Source organism: Dermochelys coriacea, chromosome 1, assembly GCF_009764565.3.
Source record: "Dermochelys coriacea isolate rDerCor1 chromosome 1, rDerCor1.pri.v4, whole genome shotgun sequence".
NCBI classification, from domain to species: Eukaryota; Metazoa; Chordata; order Testudines; family Dermochelyidae; genus Dermochelys; species Dermochelys coriacea.
The window spans coordinates 214,454,056-214,478,050 of record NC_050068.2 but is presented as its reverse complement, the minus strand read 5'-3'; the positions used below and the strand labels follow the sequence as shown (position 1 = coordinate 214,478,050).

The 23,995-nt window shown below is 41.1% G+C and overlaps 1 protein-coding gene across 2 annotated transcripts; it reads right to left on the bottom strand.

Annotated features, from left to right (window-relative positions):
* Nucleotides 1-4,968: 4,968 nt before the first annotated feature.
* LOC122457787 (T-cell surface glycoprotein YE1/48-like) lies at nucleotides 4,969-23,047 on the bottom strand. Of its 2 annotated transcripts, XR_006277462.1 has the most exons (8): nucleotides 22,852-23,047; nucleotides 19,778-19,873; nucleotides 17,671-17,769; nucleotides 14,209-14,352; nucleotides 10,044-10,187; nucleotides 8,308-8,459; nucleotides 7,508-7,611; nucleotides 4,969-5,418 (listed from the first exon to the last, which is right to left on the bottom strand). XR_006277462.1 is itself a non-coding variant. In XM_043503909.1 (7 exons), exons 1-6 carry the CDS (start codon nucleotides 22,916-22,918, stop codon nucleotides 7,511-7,513), a joined length of 651 nt encoding a protein of 216 aa, XP_043359844.1. In that variant the 5' UTR covers nucleotides 22,919-23,047; the 3' UTR covers nucleotides 4,969-5,418; nucleotides 7,508-7,510. The 2 variants fall into 2 exon arrangements, 1 of the variants encoding a protein (XP_043359844.1); XM_043503909.1 differs by lacking the exon at nucleotides 8,308-8,459.
* Between the last annotated feature and the right edge of the window lie 948 nt (nucleotides 23,048-23,995).

Sequence of the window (23,995 nt, the reverse complement as noted above, 5' to 3'; positions counted from 1 at the left end):
TAACAACAAGGGTGAAGGAATGCAAGATAAATCAGGGAAAGAACAGGTTAAAGAGGATTTAGTTAGATGTATTCAAGTAAGCAGGTGATAATACTGCTGAAAAGGACATGGGGGTTATAGTGGATCACAAATTTAATATGAGTCAACAATATGATGCAGTTGCAAAAAAAGGCTAATATCATTGTGGGGTATATTAACAGGAGAATCATTTGTAAGATACAAGAGGTAATTGTTCTACTCCATTTAGCCTCAGCTGGAATACAGGGTCCAGTTCTGGGTACCAAACTTTAAGAAAGATTTGCACAAATTGGTGAGAATTCAGACAAAAGCAACAAAAATTCTAAGAGGTTTAGATAAACTTACCTATGAAGAAAAGTTTAAAAAAACTGACCATGTTTAGTCATGAGAAAAGAAGACTGAGAAGGGGACTGATCACAGTCATCAAATATGTTAAGTACTGTTACAAAGAGAATGGTGATCAATTGTTCTCCATGTCCACTAAAGACAGGACAAGAAATAATGGACTTTATCTGCAACAAAGGAAATTTAGGTTAGATATTAGGAAAAACTTTCAAATTATAAGAGTAGTTAAATTCTGGAATAGGCTGCCAAGGGAGATTGTGGAATCCCCATCATTGGAAGTTTTTAAGAACAGGTTGGACAAACACCTCTCATGGATGCTCTAGGTTTACTTAGTCTTGCCTCCACATAGGGGCCTGGACTTGATAGCCTTTAGAGGTCTCTTCAAAGCTACATTGTTATGATTTTATAAATGTAGCAATATATCCACGAAAGAAAGATATTTATAGTAATTTATAGGAATCAAAAGTACAATGGGAACATAATGTATTCATGGATTAACACTTTGTGCTCTCTCAGGTGATTTTGCATTAAAAAGTTGCTTTATGATGAGGTACTGCAAGTCAGTCCTTCTACAGGGAAAAACCACAGGTCCATTCATTGTACGAGCAACCTTAATTCTGGCATTGCCTTTAGTGCTTGCCTTTGTAGACTCCTCCTACAGACCCAGCAGTCTACCACCTCCAACCTCTGCTACGAACTAATGTAATCAGTCCTGTAGTTCACGTGATAGCAATTTGTACTGCAGTGCTGAAAGTTCAGGATTGAGGTGTTGCTCATGATGTGGTAATTATATTGTTGCTGGCACAAAAGCCCAAGGCAGGCAACAGCTGGATTCGTTGCCCGGTGTGCGTCGCCCAATAATCACAACGGGGTGAGAAGTAGAAAAGTTTATTTGAAGCTTCAAGCGATACAGGGAGACAACAATCTCAAATCCTGCACACCAGTGCAAGCAGTTACACGTATTTTATACATTCATTCTTTAGCATACTTATCCAATAGCAAGCTGCCCTGAGTATCCATATAGCCAATCCGGTATACCAGCCAGTTCCCCTTTTTCCTCTTATCATCTATTCCCCCATATATGGAGTTACTTGTTCAGCATTATCTAACATTCCTGTCCGGCTTGACCTAATCTTGCTCCAGCCAGTCTGCGCCTGCAATACACTGTTGCAAACTTCTCAGCGTGACTGCTGTGAGTGTCTCCAGGCAGAAAAGGGAGGGGGGGCCATCTGGGCCTAGAGAGAGGGGGCTTCATCGGCCTGGTGTCCCCAACAATATGTAATATAACTTTTTTTCATTTAAAAAAAATTACATTTTTAAAAACTGCTAAAAGAATGTTTCCATTGCAAACTGAAGCACTCACAAATTAGAAAATGCCAAATTATGATTGCCTGTGCAACCTTAATTCAGCCCCTTTGTGTTTCATTACAATGCAGTCTTTAATGACATAATCAAAGGCACCTATAAATAGGGGACTTCCTAAGCTCTGAATGCTTGACTTTGCAACCACAGAGACATTCTTTTAACTTTGTTTTCATATGTTAACAAATTATGTTAACATTGACCAGTCTTATTCATAAATATTTCAGACTGTGGGGTTTTCATCACTTTTCTCAGAAGAGACTATTCCACTGTATAAGAAGTTGTTTTTATAGGCAGTTTAACATTTATATTGAAGCAAGTCAATGAGGTTGGACCCATGCAACTCGTCATTGTACAGACATATAGAAAATTCAGTTGTTCACTGCTAAAATATGAAATCATTGTTGCAACTTCCTGTTGTCATTACTACAGTTTCACATCATTATTGCATACACAAAGCATAAAAGGAGCCTGGGAACATATAATGACAGTGTAATTAACAGAGAAGAAAATATTGTGCAGCTTCCCATATGGTCAGTGACTGACATAAGTGTTGCTTGGTGCAGGACATAAATGCTTTTCAACTGACATTAAAAAAAAAGTATGCTCAATTATCATTCATATTAAATAGGCACAATTATGCTGAAGTAGAGCCAAATGAATTGGTTCACAGAATTTCTTTTTTTTATTAGAGGAGATTTTCCATTTAACAATCGGCTATTAAATGGGCTTCACTGTAACTAGGAGTGTTACAAAGAGTTTTCATAACAATACATTTGTTAACTTGCTTAACCTGCTGTACTGCAAAACAACAACAGTAGATCAGCTTCTAACAGATGCAGTACCCCAGCTCAAGGTGTTGTCTGCAAAGCTTAACTGAGACAGTTTAGATGTTAGTTACTGAACAACAACAAGTTCAAACCAAACACTGAGATGCAATCCAGGTACCTTTAATAATAAGTCCCAGGTGTGAGCTACTGCAGCAAGGTATTGTAAGGCACCCAAGATTGCAGAAGAAGGGTGACAGAGCCTCCCACTGGTCTGGATTGTATGCCGGTATGTCACACCCCTTTCATAGTAATTTTATCTAGATCACATTTTCCTAGTTTGCTTATGAGAATGTTATGTGGGACTATATCAAAAGCCTTATTAATATCAAGATATATCATGCCTACTGCTTCCCCTCTGGACCAGTAACTCTGTCAAATAAGGAAATTAGGTTACTTTGGCAGAATTATAATAAGTGCCACCCACTTCTACTTCCCCTACCAATTCTTCCCTGTTTGTGAGCAGCGGAGCCCGGCCCCTAGTTGGTTCCTCCAGCACTTGCACCAGGAAGTTGTCCCCAACACTCTCCAAAAATGTCCTCAGTTACCTATGCACTGCTGTATTGTTCTCTCAGCAAATGTCAGGGACATTGCAGTTCCCCATGAGAACCAGGGCATATGATCTGGAAACTTCTGTTAGTTGTCCAAAGAAAGTCTCGTTGACCTCATCCTCCTGGCCTGGTGGTCTATAGCCGATGACCTCCATGACATCACCCTTGTTGCTCTCGCCTCTTAACGTAACCCAAATACTCTCAACAGGCTTTTTCTCCAGTTTCATATTGGAACTCTGAGCAATCATACTGCTTTCTTACATACAGTGCAACTCCTCCCCCCTTTTCTCCACCTCCTGTCCTTCTTGAACAGTTTATACCCATCCATGACAGTGCTCCAGTCATGTGAGTTACCCCAACAAGTCTCTGTTATTCCAATCATATCATAGTTCCTTGACTGTGCTAGGACTTCCAATTCTTCATGCTTGGTTCCCAGGCTTCCTGCATTCGTGTACAGGCACCTAAGATAACTAGCTGATTGCCCTACTTTCTCAGTATGAATCAGGAGACCTCCCCTGTTGTGCCCTCCTCCTTTTGTTTCCTCCCACTTCCCCACTTACCTCAGTGCTTAGGTCTCCATCCCCCGGTAAACCTAGTTTAAAGCCCTCCTCATTGGTTAGCAAGCCTGCCTGTGAAGATGCTCTTCCCTCTCTTTGTTAGGTGGTTCCCATCTCTTCCGAGCAATCCTTCTTCTTGGAACAACATCCAGTGGCCGAAGAATCCAAAACCCTCTCTCCAACACCACCTGCACAACCACGCCTTTACTGAATGTAGTCTAATAGATTGTGATAGAATGGTGGGTGCCAAAATTGGGCCAGCATTCTGGTGACTAAGGCTTTGCCTACACTGGCACTTTTGTCAGCAAAACTTTTGATGGTCAGGGGTGTGAAAAAAAAAACACACCCCTGACCGACATAAGTTTCACCAACAAAAGCATGAGTGTGAACAACGATGTATTAGTGGGAGTCGCTCTCCCACCAACATAGCTACTGCTGCTCATTGGGGGTGGTTTAATTATGCTGGTGGGAAAGCCCTCACTACCCAGAGATCCATTCTGGTTCTAGCACTGCTTGCTAGGTAGTACCCCCCTTATAACTAATAGTTAAAGTTCTCACTTAGGAGACCTTTGTTCAAATCCTCACTCTGCCTGATTCAGAACAAAGATTTGAACCCGAGTCTCCCATGTGAGTGTCCTACCCACTGGGCTATGAAGTCATTCTCTTTCTTGGCCAATGAATGTTTAATAGAAAGTGGAACAAGTCCATTAGGAGAGATTGAGAGAAACCAGAATGCCCAATAGCCCAATGATTAGGCTTTGCACATGCCCCCCCTGCAGAAATGTAGGTGCCTTGGAGGCCTTATTGGTGGAGACTTAGGTGCCAAGGCCTTTCGGCACCTACAGTATTAGGCAGCAGCTAAGCGTTGGGGATGGGGGTAGTGAACGCTGGTGTTGCATAAATGTTGGATTTAGGTGCTTAACTGCCCTCTTTAGGTCCCCTTGTGAATCATGCCCCAAGCTTAATTAAAGTGATTATAAACCAATTTCAGTTAAACCACTGTAATTTTTGCATCCGATGAAGTGAGCTGTAGCTCACGAAAGCTTATGCTCTAATAAATTTGTTAGTCTCTAAGGTGCCACAAGTACTCCTTTTCTTTTTGCGAATACAGACTAACACGGCTGCTACTCTGAAACGTGTAATTTTTGTGAATGTAAGAGGGAGTCTAAGTGCAGCTAACACTTGGCTAAAATCAAGACTTTTCCCATCTACTTTCTTCCCTGGTTGGTTGTTGATCTTGCAAACTCAGTGTGAAGTAAAACAACTATTTATCATGAGGCAAAAAACAAAACAAAACAAAACATGGAATTACAAATGCAGAACTTGACACAGGGAGTATGGGATGCAATAAAATAAAAATAAATCCAGTTTCTTATCTTCATGGTGAACTAACTGATCCTTTAAAATAAACTCTGCCATTCCCAGCCATGTTTGATAAATCAGCATGCATGGTAGGAGTGTTTTGATTGTCTGTGAAAATTTCTGAAAGGGACATTGTTTATCATCAGAAGTTGCTGCTCCTCATTGAAAATGGCAACTCTGCAAACTCAAGAGGTGAATTATCTTTCCCTTTGGAATGTCATCGATTCTGATTGCCATGGATACTATAATCTTCTTTTTGCCAGTTCAGTCGTCTTTTTCTGAGTAGCCTTCTTTTCACAAATATAGTGATATTGGCCTGTACAGTTATAGGAGAAGGCTTCCCCAGCTTTGAAAAGTGCACATTTTTCTCCAGGCTCTTGTATCTTTACTGGAAAACTTTTAAAAGAAACATTTTACTGTCAGACACACCAGACTTGCTGAAATCACAAACAAATTTATAAAATTGATGTGCCTAAATCTTGGGGGTAGATGCCAGATATATACAAAGAAAGAAATAGCTTTGGTATGATTCAGGACCCAGGACAAGCAGAATTGATTAAAAATGTGCATTAATTTGGGATTTAGGAAAATTGGGGGGACTAAAGAGTTGACTAGGGCTAGACAGACTGCAGGCTGGTTTTGAGCAAGTTTCATTTATTCCACACAACTCTGGCAATTAACCTCAATCCCGCCTGGCAGCCCCCCCCTTTCCCAGTCCTGGGCTCCCCTCACAGCTCTGCCAATGCCCCCTCAGTCATAGAATCATAGAATATCAGTGTTGGAAGGAACATCAGGAGGTCATCTAGTTGAACCTCCTGCTCAAAGCAGGACCAATCTCCTGCAGCCCCCCTGCTAATCCAATGCTGGGCTACTCACATGTCTTGTATCACTGTGGGCTACTTCCCTTGTTCAGGGCCAGATTCTGATCCCCTTACACACATAGGTGAGTAGTCGCTCACAGCAGTAATCCTGCAGATATTAATTGGATTAATACTAAAGTGGATAACTGCTCACTAATGTAAATCAGGGGGTCATAATCTGTCACTTTGTGCTGGCTAAAAAGACTTTCCTCTGAGACAGAGCTTTTAGCCTTATCTGTTATATGTAACTTATTTCAGACAAGTATGTCTAGCAATCTGACCCACTTATAAAAACAGGCACTTATAAAACCAGCTTTTTTTCTTCAGAATCATTTTCTGACAATAAATTATCCAACCAGTTCTACTTCAACCTTAATCTCTGTGGCTCAGCTCCCCATCTGTAACACGAGCATCATGCCTCCCACTCACCTCACAGCGGTATTGTGAAGATAAATTAATTTATGTTTGTGAAACACTTGGATATTATAGTGATGAACGCCTTCATTCTTCCTTTCTTATCTGGCACTGAATACAGTAAATAAAGCCTAGAGCCATGATTGAACTATGAGTATAAAACAAAATATTACACATCCATTCTGTGCACTGATTGAGGCAGCCATTCTATGGAAATACAATAGTATGTGGTCATGTAATTAAATACTGTATCACAGGCGTAGTCAATAGGCAGACCATGGGCTAAAACCGGACCGCCAGATGCTTTTGAATGGACTGCAAAATCTTTTTATTTATTTATAATTATCATTATTGTCACTGCGGTGTCAAAAATATTTCTCTGGAGTCTGGACTAGGCTACACATTGACCAAGAAATTTGGACCTTAACAAAAAATAATTGGACTACCTCTGCATAACGCTATGCACAAGGGAGCTGAATTAAGTTTGCACACGCAACCTTAAGTCTGTTATTGCCTAACTTTTGAGTGCTTGAATTTGAAACCCTAATAATATTCTTGTAATGTATTTGTGTATGTGTCGTGTGATTTTGTTACTTTGACCCTTTAAACCCTGCTCAGTTTGGAGCATACGTTAACAGCACTTCTAGAAATAAACAACTCTGTTCAATAAACAACTCTGATTGAATTTCAATCAGTGATAACTCTGTCCTTCAAAAAGTCTGTGCCATGAAACCATGGATCCAGATAGCTCAGTCTGAATCTTCATGTTTTTATCCATAAAACAACAACAAAAAAATCCTCTCAACAAGAAAAACTCAGCTCTGTAATCAAAACAAAACAACATATGTAGGACAAGTCAAATGTATCCAGAGACCCCCGTCCTGCTTCCAATTAGCAAACCCCACTCTCTACTTCCAAGAGGGAGCTCAGCCCATATATATGATCTTTCTGAGCCTACCTAGACTCAGCTGCACCTGATGGCTTGGACTCTGAAACCCCTTGGAGGGATTTAACCAGCCCTTTCCCCATACTGTTTGACTCAATGCTTCTTTCTGCAGGCAACATCAGCCCAGGTGTGTCAGGGCTGTGGCACCTACTTTAGAGTATTGAATAATCTTTATTCCCCTTCCCATTGACACAGTAAAAATTTGGTAAGAAATACACTAGGATATAAAAAAATTGAACTATTTCTAAGTGTGCTTGAGACTTACAGGTCAGTGGAGTGGGCTGTGCCATCCTGCCACACCCAGCCATGACCGATTGCCATACGGGATAATCCAATCCAGTGAAATGAGGCCTGAGACTTTATGAAATCCTGTGTGGAAACAAAAGCAAATCAGCTCAAAGCATGGTATGAGTGTGTGGATATAAGGGATGGGAGGGAAGCTAATGAGTCATGGTCACAGCCAGAATGCTGAGGTCCCTGGATGTTGGTCAAACACATTCTCCTTTTTCCCCAGAAGATCTTTGAGTACATTTTACAGAAAATATTTCTTAAATGTAATTCCTTCCTCCTCCTCAGGTTCAGCATCCTGCCTACTTTCCTTCTGGCTAGGGAAAACTGATGGGGACTCTCTTGGGAAACTGCTACTACAATGTCATTAATTATCCAGGGGAATTACTGTGGAAGGAGAAGAAACACTCTTTTCTCAATGAGCAGAGAGCACTAGCCCAAGAGAAATCCTGGGCCCTGTTAGTGAGATACTAGAAATGCATTTTGGTCGCTTGCCACACCCCCACCCACGTAGCTGTACTGAGCATTAAACCCTAGACCTGCTGTTGTCACACTTCCTTTAAGCCCTTCAGGTAGTTTTAGAATTTTTATTCATTCATTCCCAAAGTCTGGTCAAGCTCTCTTAGGTAATTTAGCATTGAATACAACACAGGAAAGTTTAGAGAGTCACACTATCCTTACAACATGACCATTCTTATTCTACTTCCCCATCACAGGGATATATGCAGGTATAGTTTAGAATATACAGGAAACAAAATAACAGGGTGTATTCCCTACCAGCTCTTCCTTGTTCTTTATTTTAAGCAGTAGGGATCCCCAAAAAGAACAGTATTCTTTACTCTTGTGCCATGTTTTCATTTCCTTAGAAAAATGGTAACACTTCTCTCCATGCTGTATTCAGCTCTCTGGGCAAGGTCTGCATTTATTTCCTTGAAAAAGAGATATTATAGGTCCATCACATTTCTGTCTGATGCAGTTTCCTGTGAGGGGTCATAACGTATTGGCTGCACTGGCATGTTTGTGCACCACCATTCTAAACTGGAATAGAGTCTTCAAGTGGCAAAAGTCTGTGATCTGAAATTAAAAGTAATTAATTCTGCTGCTGAGTCTGTGTATCTCAGGTTTTCATAGATATTAAGGTCAGAAGGGACCATTATGATCATCTAATCTGACCTCCTGCACAACACAGGCCACAGAATCTCACCCACCCACTCCTGCGAAAAACCTCTCAACTATGTCTGAGCTATTGAAGTCCTCAAAATGTGGTTTAAAGGCTTCAAGGAGCGGAGAATCCTCCAGCAAGTGACCCGTGCCCCATGAAACAGAGGAAGATGAAAAACCTCCAAGGCCTCTTCCAATCTCTTCCAAAATTCCTTCCTGACCCCAAATATGGCGATCAGCTAAACCCTGAGCATATGGGCAAGACTCACCAGCCAGATACACAGAAAAGAATTTTCTCTAGTAACTCAGATCTCACACCATCTAACATCCCATCACAGGCCATCAAGTTCAACTGATGCTGGCCATGAATTTGGGACTATTAGAAAACAACCATGCAGAATCCAAGAGGTAGCATCCCTAGTCCAGCATAGCCTCACCCTCCTTACTTAGAGGAGGCTAGCATCATTAATGGAACTAGGCCAGGCACCGTCTGTCCCAGAGAAGAACATACGTGCAACCAATGTAAGAGAGAAGAGGCTGAACTGCAGAGTCATTGTCTGCTCAAAGGTCCAACATATGGGGAGGTGCAAGTGAGATACATCCCCAAATTATCAGGAATGATAAAGATTTTTCCATTGAAATATGAAAAGGAAAAACTGGGCCTAAACCTGCAATTTAAAATTAAAAAAAAGAAGGACACCAGGATTTCTCTCATCTGTCACCTTCTAGCACAGTCCTTGGCATGTATGTCTGCAAGCAGAGCCCTAGAATGGAAGAGCTTGATCAGGGGTTTAGGGAAAATTTTGAACAGGTGTATGCTACATCCCACTAGTGTACTGACTTAATGCTGATCCACTTAAATGCTGACCCAGTCTCGTCAGTGAATTGCTATTATCCATGGTCACAGAAATTGCAATTATTTGTGGGCCCCATGAACAAGAGAGGAAATGAGAGCACCCAGGGAGGAAGGAAACATCATATATGACATGGTGACATGAATGAGACATGAGTCAGTTTGTCATTTGTGGGTCACATTCTGTCACTGCCAAAGGAACAGGAAGGAATTGGGTGACAAATTGGAAACTGATTTGCCCACGTTACAAAACCCTGAAGTTAGAGTGCTTGGGATCATTGAGTATAACCCATGCTGGATGCCCAACACTTCCCGCAAAGATTCTTTTGTGGCTTTCCTTACTATTAACAATTAGATCAGGCCCTTGGACAGTGTGTGCACAGGGACAGAGGAACCCCGAGAAAGCTCTGTTGTTAATAATGACAAGGTGAACAGGAATCTAATAAAACAAAAATGTTACTCTACGGGCTATAAAAGAATAGTGAACATGAGTCACTACCTTTCATGTTCACAATATTTGTGAGGTTTGTGTTCTTTGCTTGGAGATTATCTCTTTGCTGGTGGCAGATGTCCAGTGTTTTCTGCAGTTGGGTGATATTTTCCACAATTTCACATTGCTTGTTGAGGGTTTTGTTCTGCAGAACTAAAATTCAGAATAAATTCACACATACTGTACCACTTGTAAATTTTGTAAGTTTTTATAAGTTGCCTTTTGTTCTATAGGTCTGCTTAGAGATATGTTTAATTTTTCATTTCATTCTTAATTTGTGTTTAATTTTTTTTGGTACTTAAGGAGCTAGCAAAATAGTAAATGCTACTTGGATATTAAAAAGAGCACTGAGTGGTTTTAAAATGGAATGTATGCAAAAACAATTGACAATTTAGTTTGATTTCTAATCTCTGGGGTGGAGGCAGTGAATATTTTAAGAGACTGAAAGACTGTCAGTTCTTAAGGGCTGATTCACCACTCTTACTCCAGTTTTGTGTCATCATCACTCCAATGAAATCAAAACTAGATATACTGGTGCTGCCAATATCTAAGCTAAGTAGCGAGGAAAACAGCTAAAGATTTAGATAGAATGAAGTAACAGGAGTGCACATGTGTAAGGGGACTGTTGCCCCCTTACTAACATTCAGTGGGGGTGTTTTAGTTGCTAGCTCCCAGTACTAAAAAGGGGGAAGGGTCAAGGGGGACCCTGAGATTGACAGCCCCCAGGAACAATGGGGAGAGGCCAATGCTCCAGGTCAGCCTGAATGACAGGGTGGACGGGCTAATCAGGGACTCAGGAGTCCAGGAAGGTCCCGTCCTCTGTGTGAGCTGGACTTGCGCGGGTCAGATGAGTGTGGCCGAGCTAAGGAGAAAGCAGGGGCCCAAGCTAAGCTGGGGACCAGAGCTGTGCCAGATCCAGAGGGACCAGAAAAGCAGCCCAGAGAGAGCAGATCCTGTCCTGGGAGCAGAGCTGCAGCTCCAAAGCCAGAGGCACAGCCCAGAGAGAGCAGACTTGCCCTGGAAGCAGAGCTGCAGCAACCAGAGCCAGCGGGGCCAGAAAAGCAGCCCAGGAAGCAGGTCAGTGCTGGGAGCAGAGTCACAGAAGCAGCCTGCAGAGCAGACCTGCAGAAACCAGAGCCAGAGGGGCCAAGGGAGAAGAAGCAGCCCAGGGAGCTGGAGGCAGAGCAGCAGCAGCGCAGAGACAGAGTGGTGGAGCTGGGGCTGGAGCAGTCCGGAGCTGGGTGCGGTGAGCAGCTGGGAAGACCGAGGGGGACCCTGGGCAGCGGGCCCAGCACGGGGAGACGCCTCAGCCAAGAAGCTCTGCAGGCCAGGCTTGGATCATAACCCCGATAGGGTGGGGGTGACACTGGGAAGAAAGATCCTACCACTTAGAGCCTGAGAGTTTGTGGCCACCACCAGAGCAAGTGTCCAACCCACAGCATCCCTACAGCATAGCCAGAGCCTGAGAAGAAGGCCTGGGACTTACAAGGAACAGACTGAACTGCCCTGACATTCCAGAGACACTGTTTGTGATGTTCCCTGTCACAGAGCGGGTTGAGGTGTTTCCTTTAACCTTTCCCATTTTCCCTTATTCTTTTTAAAATTAATTGTTGATTAAATAACTTGCATTTGCTTTAAATTGCATGTAATGGTCAGTGGATCAGAGAAGTGCCCAGTGCAGAGTAAGCCCAGGGCTAAGTGCAGACAGCTTAGCCCCTATCCTAGGTGACTGCAGCAAGGTTGGGGTCGAGCCCCTCAGGAATCCTGGGCCCAGTCTTGTTGGGGTTACGAGGACTCTGCCAGACAGGAGAGTGGAAGGGGAGTCCTCAAGGGCAGGGAGGCCACTGCGTAAAGGAAGTGGGAGCAAGAACTCAGATCCTTTCACTAGCCCACTTCCCTGGGGTAGTGCAGAAGCCAGGAAAGTTCCCCACAATAGCGGGACTATTCCCCCGCTTACACATGGATGTGCTCCCCAAAAAAACCTAAATAGAGATAAAATCCATTAAAATCTTGCTGTAACTCAGAGGTACAGCATACAACCTTGCTACCATGAAATCCAAACAAGCCCATGTTGCGCTGGATGAGAGAACCTGAAAAATCTGTTGCTTTATCAAAAGAGATGGAGAAATCACTGGAAGAAAGGAGGGAGTTGTCCATAAATTACATGACATCTTTTGGTGATTTTCAAGACCCACCCACTCCCTTGTAACACTTTGTAACACTGGAAAAACAAGCACAAATAAGGACTCACCTACCTAATGCATATATAATTTATATAATGTATAGACAGTCCCAAAGGCAGGAAGGAACGAAGGAAGGAAGAAGACCTAGAAGAATAATCTTGAGGGCAATTTTGAAATCCACTAAGTAAAAGGTTCAAAAGAAAAGATGAAAAGTGAAAACATTTAACAATAACACTCGACAAAAGAAGGAAGGAATTAATTGATGAAAGAAGGAAGGATTGGTGAAAGGAGTACACATTTTCAGAGTACAGGGGAGGGAGAAGAGGACAGAAGAAAGGGAGGAGTTGATCTTTTCTTTGAAGAAGTCCTCAAGATTCTGCACCGGGAAGGAGGAATAGTGAGAGTGGGGAAGATTTCAGCATGGAGTCAAAGGCCACAAATAAGTGACAAGAGTTGTGGGAACAGGGTTCAATGAGGGTGGGAAATTAGGGTTATTTGGCAAGGAATCCAACCACTTATAACATGAAAATGTCCCATCTTAACAATATGTGCTTCATCTCTAGGGGAGGAAACTATGGGAAAAGGGAGCAAAGTAAACTGAATTTAAGGACTCAGCCAAGTGGAATGTGGATGAAACAGGCAGTTAAACACAATTATGCTTAATGAAAGCACAGAAGAAGATGAGGTCAAATAGCCATTTTTCTGTTGCTGGTTCACCTGGAGCAAAAGACACATCTAGTACTGCCCCATGTATCTGGAACATCTTCAGTGACATACTAAGATTGCAATGGGTTGTTGTGGAGCTTAGTGAACTCAGATACAAGTGACGGTGTTTAAAATCAGATACTGACCATTGGCTGCTTACTGACCCAAGTAAAGCTCTCAGTGATCTTGTCTAGACTACAGGTTTCAGAGTAGCAGCCGTGTTAGTCTGTATTCTCAAAAAGAAAAGGAGTACTTGTGGCACCTTAGAGACTACAGTTTTTGGATGTGTTCACTAAAATATGTTGATTGACAATCAATGAACACCACATAACCAAAAAATCCAATCTAGACAAGGACAATAATCTCTACTCTCCGTCATCCTCTGTCTCCTGGCCCTCTACTCTACACAGATCCTGAACATGATTTTTTGTACAGCAGATTGTGGGTCATGAAGAGGAGATGCAGAAACTGAAATACATCTGGGAAGGGTAGCAAGAATCACCAAACAAACAAGCACATAAACATAAAGCAACACTGCAAATCATAACAGAGCATTGTGCTCCTCACAACAAAATGCTTCTGCAACAGTGAAACCATAGCAGCCTTTTTAGATTAAGTGGGAAATTCGGGATGTCATGGGGGATGGGTAAAAGGAGTCTGCTGGAGAAGAGAGGAAGTAGAAAATGCTTTAGTCTAATAGGAATTGGCTGAGGAGGATGTAAGGTGCTCAGTATATCTGGGTCTATTTGTCTGTTGCCATATTCTTCTGTCTATATGCGAGTTTATTTTGTTTCAGTACCATCATTTTTGGGTCTGCTGTGCACGGATTCCTGTTGCAACTTCCCCAGTGGCCCTAGTTTAACAGCCTTTCCCTAAGAGGGTGCATGACTTCATTATTCTCCCCCAAGTGTCCCATACAATTATATGACCAGTTCATCTATGGTTAGTTTGTCATTATTGGGTGATTTCCTGTAATTCCCAAAGGTACAGGAAGGAATCGGGTGATTCCTATTGGGAGTGGATACACCCATGTCTCAAAACCCTGACACTAACGAGCCAACGATCATTGAGTATGACCCATGCTGGGTGCCCAACAATTCCCGCAGATTCTTTTGTGGCTTTCCTTTCTATTTACAATTAGCTCAGGCTCTGGGGCAGTGTGTGCACAGGGAGAGAAGAACCCTGAGAAAGCTCTTTTGTTAATAAGGACAAGGGGAATGAAGATTCTAATGAAACAAAAATGTTACTCTGAGGGCTATAAGAGAATAGTGAGCTTCAACTGATACCTTTAATGTTCACCATATTTGTGAGGTTTGTGTTCTTTGCTTGGAGATCATCTTTTTGCTGCTGGCAGATTTCCAGAGTTTTCTGCAGTTGGGTGAGGTTTTCCAATAATTCATGTTGTTTGTTGGGGTTTTCATTCTGGAGAACTTAAAGTAACAAAAACTGCCACATAAAATTGAAACTGAAGTAGCCTTTATTAAATCAATTGTCTTTTGCTCTACAGGTCCTCTAAGAGAAATATTTATCTTCTTCAGATTTATTTTGGTATTTAAGGAGCTCGCAAATTAGTAAAGCACTACTTGGATAGTAAAAGAAAAAGACTGGTTTTGTAACCTGGCTAACAGACCATGTGCAAAAACATAATATAATATAAAAATAATAACCAACACTGATTTTTAATCTCTGTTAAATTGGGGGAAAGGGTAGTGCTACTATTTATAAACAGAATAAATTTTGTTCCATGTTAGTCATCAAAATGAGGCACCACTTACACAGATTGTTTTCAAAATATGATCAGGCTCTGAGCTCCACTGGGCTCCTCCTCAGTGGAGCCTGAATATATATGCCCATGGGCTGTCCTAGGATTCTATGGTATGGCTCCTTTTTGTCCAAGTGGGGATTTTAAAAGTATTATCTCCAAAATGCCAGTCATGTCGAGCACCGAAATTAGCTGTTTCTCAAAGCAGATTGTGCTGATTTGTGATCCTCCCGCTCCTTTCTTACATGAGGAATTAAATAGTTAATGTTAGCATTTAAATTATTATCAGTGGGCATCTGAGTTAACACCTCACTGAGAGGAATGGGGCAGCTCATCCCTTTCAGGGCTATTGTTCCAGGAATCACTTAGGCAGCTCTGCCATTCATTTTTGAGGTTTTCTTTGTAACCATAATAATAGACTCACTTTTTACAAAGGAAAGCTGGGATTCTGCAAAACTAAATAGCATCATCTAAAAAAAAATCATTAGGGGCCATTCATATGAGAGGGCACAATAGTGACATGGGCAACTATCTGCACAGCATTGTCCTCCTTACAAATAAGCACTTCTACAAGAGGGGAAGCACAACAATCTGCTGAACAGAAACCACAACCTCATTTTAATCAGAGTGGGCAAATGAAGACGTCAAGGATTAGGGAACCCATCTGAGCAGAACAGGAGGTGGAAATGATCTAGTCTAATCATAGGAGATATTTGAAGATGTAAGTTTGTTATTATATCTGAACATGTGAACATGTGGTTTCTTCTACATCTGAGCCATCTATAGGGTATGGTTTTCAAATTGTCTGTGAAATGATAGTGTTGATGGTGAAGATAAACAAAGTAGCACATTGCCAGTTAGTGCTGTGGAGAGGGGTGAGCTTGAAGGTTTTTCTGTGGTAAAGCTTATTTGTCTCTTGAATTTCTGAATCTCTCTCTCTCTCCATAGGTCAGGTCTACAGTAGAAACTTTTGGCAGTTTACCAATGTCAAGTTTGGGGTGTGATTTTTGCTATATTATTTTACTGACTAAAACCCTAGCGTAAACACAGCTTATACTGGTAAAAAAGTGTTACCAGGGACCCATTATAAACTATACCATCAAAATCACCATTTTGCCAATATAAGCTACATCTACTCTAGGACAGTTTGCTGGTATAGCTATACTGGCAAACCATTTCTAGTGTAGATATGGCCTTATTGATGAGTTTATTATGTTCCAATGTCATCATGTTAAATTCTTTTGTGCATTAATACTTCATGCAAATTTCCAAATAGTCATAGTTTAACAATATTTCCTTTAGTGTGTGTCTCTAACTTAATTAATTTCCACCAAGTGTCCCATAAAATTATTTGATTACATCAGCTTTGATTAGTTTACTCTTCCCATAGAAAAGAATCATTGCATTTGATACAGTTCCACATAGGAAATTATTAGTTAAATTGGAGAAGATGGGGATTAATATGAGAACTGAAAGGTGGATAAGGAACTGGTTAAAGGAGTAACTACAATGGGTCATAGTGAAAGGTGAACTGTCAGGCTGCAGGGAGGTTACTAGTGGAGTGCTCCAGGGTCGGTCTTGGGACCAATCTTATTTAACATCTTTATTAATGACCTTCTCAAAAAAGTGAGAGTGTGCTAATAAAATTTACAGATGACACAAGGTTGGAAAGTAGAGCCAATATGGAGGAGGACTGCAATATAATACAAGAAGACCTGGTTGACCTTGTAAATTGGAGTAATAGAAATGGGCTGAAATTTTAATAGTATAAAGTGCAAGGTCATGCGCTTATGGACTAACAACAAGAATTTTTGCTATAAACTGGGAACTTATCAGTTAGAAGTGACAAAGGATGATGACTATATTGTTTGGTCACAGCATGACTAGGAGCCATCAATGTGATGCAGCCATGAGAAAAGCTAATGCAGTGCTAGGATGCATCAGGTGAGGTATTTCCAGTAGAGACAGGGAAGTGTTAGTACCATTATACAAGGCACTGGTGAGACCTAATCTGGAATAATGTGTGCAATTCTGGTCTTCTATGTTTATGAAGAATGAATTCAAACTGGAACAGGTGCAGAGAAGGGCTAGTGAGATGATCCAAGGAATGGAAAACCTATTTGATAAGAGGAGACTCAAAGAGCTTGGCTTGTTTAGCCTAACCAAAAGAAAGCTGAGGCCAGATATGATTGCTCTCTATAAATATATCAGAGGGCTAAATACCAGGGAGGGAGAGGAGTTAGTTAAGTTAACTTAAGTTAATTCAGGGGATGGTATGATGGGTTGCCTAGGATGGCATGTAGGCAATTGGTGACCGCCAGTAGCAAAAATCCCCAATGGCTGAAGATGGGACAGTATATGGAGAGGGCTCTGATTTACTATAGAGAATTCTTTCTCAGGTATCTTCCTGGTGGTCTTGCCCACATGCTCAGGGTTTGACTGATTGTCATATCTGGGGTCAGGAAAGACTTTTCCCCTGGGTCAGACTGGCTGAGACCCTGCTGTTTTTTTGCCTTCCTCTGCAGCATGGGGCCTGGGTCACCTGCAGGTTTAAACTAGTGTAAATGGTGGCTTCTCTGTAACTTAAAGACTTTAAACCATGATTTGAGGACTTCAGTAACTCAGCCAGAGGTTAGGGGTCTACGTCAGGAGTGGGTGAGTTTCTGTCGCCTGCAATGTGCAGGATGTCAGACTAGATGATCACGATGGTCCCTTCTGACCTTAGAATCTATCAGTCTATGAATCAAATGGGTACAAATTGGGAAGAGAGGTACCAAGCCATAATTGACTACTGAGGACTCCATACTTTGGTAAAGAACTGTTTTTGAATGAATACAGTGTCTCTCTCTAATCTTACAGCACTTACTCTGAGTACAGAATGCATTATCTGAGAATATACAGATAAATGTGTTAAAACAATGGAGCTATGCTGATTTACACCAGCTGAGGATCTGGCCTAATTAGTGTCTTCTCTGCAAGTACTTACCCTTAGCACTCAGGACACCTATTGTTACCAACAAAACCAGGCAGAAGATTCCAAGAATCACTAAAGTGAGCTGCAGGTGTGGAGACAGAGAGGAAGAATCTAACAGAAAGGAGAAGGGAGAAAATCAAATAAAGTGAGCCTCCCTATCCTCATAATCTGGTGTCAGATTGATACTGCCTAAACAAATTTCAGTGACACACGGACAGAATTCAGCCAACCAGGACTAAAATAAGAACACAGGGACTGCCATGCTGGATCAGAACAATTGTCCTTCTAGTCTACCATCCTGTCTCCAACAGTGGCTATAACCTAGGGTGACTAGATGTCCCGATTTTATAGGGACAGTTCCAATTTTTGGAGCTTTTTCTTAATTAGGCACCTATTACCCCCCACCCCGTCCCAATTTTTCATATTTGCTATTTGGTCACCCTACTAGTACCTAATATTTCAGAGAAAGGTGTAAATCCCATATAAAGGACAATATGCAAAAACATCCCTGTGGAAAAGGTTTCTTCTTAACCATAGGTAGTTGGTGATTGACTTATGCACTGCAACTTGAAGGCTGTATACAACCCCCCCCTCCAAAAAAACAACAAACCAGTAATAGTTTCCATTCATTAGCTGTATAGCTAATGAAAGTGATTGTAGCAAATAGACACCTTTGTTGGTGGCAGATTTGTGACTAACACTTATTGAATGATAGAAGTTCATGAACATTTTTCACGTCATTCAAAATGTTTCATTATTTTTATTGTTTTCATGACAAATTGAAAAAAAATTAACAATTTTCAGTTAGTTTCCAACTGAAAAAAAAGTGTAAGCATTTTGCTTTTTGGGGGGTGGGGAAAGGGTTGCCCTATTTTCTGTCACCTTTTATCCCCCCTCCCCTTTTTCCTTTGGAAAAAAGTAGAGCTAAAGTGTGTTTAATAACCAAAACAAAACATAATACCCAAAACCTTTAACTTAAACAACATTTTTGAAGTGAAACAAAATTTTTCTTTTCAACGCTTTAATTTAAAAAAATGAAACATTTCAACCAAAACCAAAAAATCTAAATGATTTAGTCAAAAAGACATTTTTGTTGAAAAACTTTTTGATGAAACACTTTTGATCAACAATAGTTAAGATCTCTCCATCTGCTATAAACAATTTGGGCCCAGATTTGTTCTCAGCTTCCAGTAACAGGACATTAGCAAACACTTGTAGAATATAGATATTCAAGCCTGCCTATAAAGGCCTATACTTTAAGAATGTAGGTGTATTTTTATCACTTAGCTAGTTATAGAGGTATAAGAACAAAGAATCAAAATCACAGTTTGCCTGCGTATGGGCCTTCTCTCACTAGGATAGTCTGAGGCCTTGTTCTTAGGCTAAGGCCTTTGGTTAAGCCGCAGGGGCAGCTAAAGATAAGGAAACAGATCTTAAGATGGTTAAAGAAAACTTAGTTTGATAGCATCCTGTCTGGCAAGAAATCACATATCAATGGTTGTGGTTGTGAAACCCTCATTTCTGTCTTGTTTTATCTTTATGGCCCCCCCTTTTCTATTGTTAATCTGTCTGGTTCTCTAATTGTTTCTGTCTGCTGTATAATTAATTTTGCTAGGTGTAAGTTAATTAGGATAGTGGGATGGAATTGGTTAGAGAATTATGTTACAATATGTTAGGATTGGTTAGTTCAATTTCAGTAAAATGATTGGTTAAGGTATAGCTGAGAATATTACTAGATAAACTGGGGTCAAACAGGAAGTGGGGGGAAGGGAAATTGGAAGGGAGGGGGAATGGGAACAGGGACACAGGCAAGGCTCTGTGGCATCAGAGCTGGGAAGGGAGACACTGGGAAACAGACTCTATCGGCGTATAGAGATACGCCTGACTGGTGTGAAGGGCTTCGGAATATGCTTGCATGGAAACTAACCCCAGCAAATATTGCATTGTCTGCGCTTCGGACTTCTGATCTGTTGCTGCTTGCTGTTTGCATGACAAGAACCAGGGGAGGGGGTGAAGGGACAAACACACTGGAAGAAAGTTAGTTAGTGGAGGAAGAAGTTTGATTCTTTACAGTAAAAGACCAGCATATATAGAATTAGAAGCTTTTAAAGCACAATACCTGCATTCTTGGCCTTCTCAGCTCTCTGTCTGCTTTCCTGTTCATTAGGACTATGAAATTTCAGCTCTGAGTAGGTCACATCCTGCTCACTCATTTCTAGAGGGTTATAGAACACAGAGTTTAGACTCAAGTGTATTGAGATGTGATATGATGAATAATTGACATGACATATCTATGAAACTGCCATCAGAGCAAACAAAGAGCGCCAATACCTATTTTATGCCACAAATTAGCTGTCTTTTAGAAAAGCCAATCAAGGTTCTTGTGATGAAAAGAAATCATATACTAGAGCAATGAGTCCAGTGTGAATTCTTATCACTTTTTCTAATACAGTGTGGAAATATAGTTGAAAGGGGGCTCAGTTTTCAAAACTTTGGGAATTGCTGTTCTAATATCTGACCTCTATTTATATTTCCAGAGAATAAAATTTCCCAAACTGGAGCTGTCAATACATGTTAGTAATTTAAACAATGAAATTAAAAACAAAACAAAAGACAAAAAATCAACTTGTTAACATTGAAGGTTTATAAAAACAAACATTAGAAAGTCACGTTTTGACTTATCTTTATAAAATATATTTGAAGGGCAAAATTTTCAAAGGGGCCTCATGGAGTTAAGCATCCAGCTTCCACTGAAATTCAAAGTGAATTGAAGTGAATTTTCCTAGATGTCTTTTAAAATCCCACTTGAAAAGTATGGTGACAGTCTGGGAATCTGTCAAGGGACATCTTTTATCTGAGATTTTGCGGTCTCTATATGTATGTTTATCAAGCAGAAAACACAATTTTGAATGTGGTGCCTCCTCTTTTTACCTCCACACTGGACAGAAATTCCCATGGGTAGTGACACAGGGAAATGGAGCCTACAAGTCAGTCTTCGAAAGAAACAGTTATTACGGGCTATTAAGCAGTGAACAGACCTGGTCCAGACAGAAAAATAGGATAGCTGAAGACTGGGAAAAGCCAGTTTGCTCAAACTTCTTTGCAGGGGTTTGGGATTGGAGAGTGGGAGATCCCCAGCAGCAGAACAAAAGAATCAGGTGTTGGTTGTGAGACATATAAACTTGAGGGACTCATAGCAGGGAAGGAACAGTAAGCTTTGAACAGGAGAGAGCAAGAGAGGGGCCTGATATTGTAACAAGGTGTCCTGTTTACCTGCAACACCAGTCAAGGTCAAACAAAAAGAGCTGTCCAGTGGCCTGGAACAGAGAGAGAGAGAGGGAACGAGAATCCATGATTCCAGAGAGAAACTGTGTGCAGGAGACAAAGATCCCGGACACCCTAGAGGGTACTGCCCAAACCCAAATTGCTCTCCCAAGTGGTGAGGAACCTGAGGCAGGGAGAAGTGTAGACAAAATGATTATTTTGCCTAGATCTGTGTATGTCTCTTGTTATCTAAGTAAAGAGTAATGGTGTTTAAAAACTCTGATGAAGCCGATGTGTCTGTTGCCTTCACTATCACGGCCCCTTATGAGTTAAAACAGTAAATCTTGAACGTCCATAAAGCTGGAGTTCTGCGAGAGGGTGTGTTTAAGCACAGGAGAGTTGGGCGGGGGAGGGGGAAGAGGGGTCAGCGCTGGTCCTAGGGGCCTATCTTAATTGGGCCATGTGGCTGCATTTCCATGAAGTGATAACAGACAGCCTACACCCATGAGATGTGCCAGAGAAGCCAGCAGGGAAAACACTTCTGCACTCTATTGATAGCCAAGGAAGCTTCAGAGCTCATGCATCCAGTGGTTTGGGACTCCACACAGCAGCCTGGGGAGTGTCCAGCACACAGCACTCTTCTATGGAGCATGTGTGACATATGGGAGCACAGACTCCAGAAAAACTTAAAGTGAGATGCTACTCTGAAAAAAATAACTATGTAAAATTGATATCCTCTTACCCAGCGGGTGTGTGCTCTGTGCATATTCAGATCACAGTTGCTGACTTAGCTTAGTGTCAAAAATAAGTTAGAATTTTTTTAAAAAATCCTTTTAGGCTCATAGAGCCAATATAGCTCAGACAGAAGGAACTGGTCTATTTCTACTTGTGCATCACCAATTGGAATAGAATTACTTAGTAAATTCCAATCAATTGTATCTGTACAAACCTATTACCAACAAAAATTAAAATATGCTACCTATTGTTGGCATCATCCATAGCCAGACCCTCATTACATAATTTCTTACACTCTCAATTCTATGATAGAGAGAAAAACTCAAAGTCATCATCCCAGCTCCAGCTCTGGGCAAGCAATCTGTCATATTCCATCCTCAGAAAATGCAAGAATGAAAAGATGAGTCTTGCACCATGCCCTGAAAGTTAACAAACCCAGGTTCCACCAAAATAATAAGAGCAATTTAATGTGAGCACCCTATACCAAAAAATTCTAGGTCAGAGACCACCAGAGTTCTTCTCAAGAAACTGCTAAGACAAGCAACATGAGTGTGATTATGTTGCATAAAAGTAGTACCTTGCCTTTTTCCTGCCGTTATTTCTAACCTCTCCAGGTCTTTCTGTATTTCTTTCTCTGACTTCTATAGGGTTCAGAATATCATCTAGTTCAGTATAATCTTATCTACAGCAACCCAAATCATGCCTACTCCCGATTTAATACACTAACATTAGTCATTGCACTTTAGTTTTGGACCCTCACCCATTTTTCAATCAGTAGGACTAGAATCATTTCTCAACCAGCTTCAATTTATTTTTTTCAAATAGTGCTTTTCTAAACTCGAGAATCTGCTCCATATACTGGCTTCCTGGGTTGGAAAAAATCTTATAGCCTCAATGTAAAGTTTTCAGAAGTGCCTACATTATTTAGCCATTTTTGAAAATGTTTATCTTTGGTGTTTAATGGTAAACCAACCAAATACATTACAGAAGGCAAAAGGAGCACAAGTGCAAATTCACATACTGCAGGGACAGCCCATACTAATGCTAATATTAATGCTGATTAATGCAATAGTAATGTTTATAACCACTTGTACTAAATTTATAAGAGAAAAGAGAAGACTTAGAGTTAAAAACCAACCTACATCAATTATCTAGTCTAATATCAAAAGCTACTAAGACATTTGGTGATGATATCTGTGTGGATGTCAGAGATCCTTGGCTGGAGTCCTGGAATAGATGTGTTGATACCTTCGTATGGCATAAAAATATGAGAGAGAGTTTGTCTATCATGTTAGTAGAAAGTCAACATAAAACAAGGGAGGAAAAAATTATTTGCTGTGGTGTTCCGGCTACAACTGCACAGGAAGTTCGCACATAACTGGTTTGAAGTGAGCTGCCCCCTCACAAAGTGTTCAGAGCAAAAGGATTTTCACCTTTATGGGTTAAAGCATCATGACCAGGGATCAAATTAAAAAACAAAATTAGTGATACTCTTCCAGGTTTCACCCACAAACCAAATTTTCCTCATTTGAGATATGAAAATGTGACAATTCACAGCACATTGCATAGATGTTCAAATATTATCCTGTGGGCTTTGCTTGGCTTTTCAGGCTTGGCTCCCCTTCAGAGAAACACTCATGAGAAGGCCAGATTAAGGAACAGATGTAATATGCATATGCCCAGGACCACAGCTCCCAGAGTTGTGTGCTGGGATCAGAGTCTAAGTATTCATGAAAATATGAATTTTCCTAATTCTTATGGTTGCAAAGAAAAGGATGGAAATGTGAGCCAAGTGTAACTCGTGCAGTGACTTCTACATAAATCTGCAGACAGCCTCCAGAAGAGGTAAGAGCAGCAACCATCAGAACCAGGGAAAAAGCCACCTGTCCCCCGCCAGCAACCACCAGAGCAGATCTGGGCCCTGTTGCTGCAGGGGAGGGGAGCTGATTATTTGGGGATCTTGGATTACCTCACTGGGTTTTGTGGGATTGGCTCCCCATCAGTGACCTTGTCTTAATCAAGAAAAAAGATGTTTTTAAAAAAATTGTCAGCTAACTCCATTTGAAACACCACTAATGCAGATGCATTTTAACACCTTTATAACTGGATTAGCTATTTGGGGTCCAGAGCACATGGGGTGTCAAGGTTCCTTCCCCACTCTGAACTCTAGGGTACAGATGTGGGGACCTGCATGAAAACCTCCTAAGCTTACTTTTACCAGCTTAGGTTAAAACTCCCCCCAGGTACAAACTATTTTACCCTTTGCCCTTGGACTTCCACTGCCACCACCAAATGTTTGATTGGGTTTACTGGGAAAGCATTGTTTGGAAACATCTTT

Coding starts and splice junctions, on each gene's coding strand:
- LOC122457787 (XM_043503909.1), bottom strand. CDS start 22,918: ATGCCATACGAAGGTATCAACACATCTATTCCAGGACTCCAGCCAAGG. Junction 17,770..19,777: donor TGAGAAGGCCAAGAATGCAG/GTATTGTGCTTT, acceptor CCTTTCTGTTAG/ATTCTTCCTCTCTGTCTCCA. Junction 14,353..17,670: donor AGGTGTCCTGAGTGCTAAGG/GTAAGTACTTGC, acceptor TGTTACTTTAAG/TTCTCCAGAATGAAAACCCC.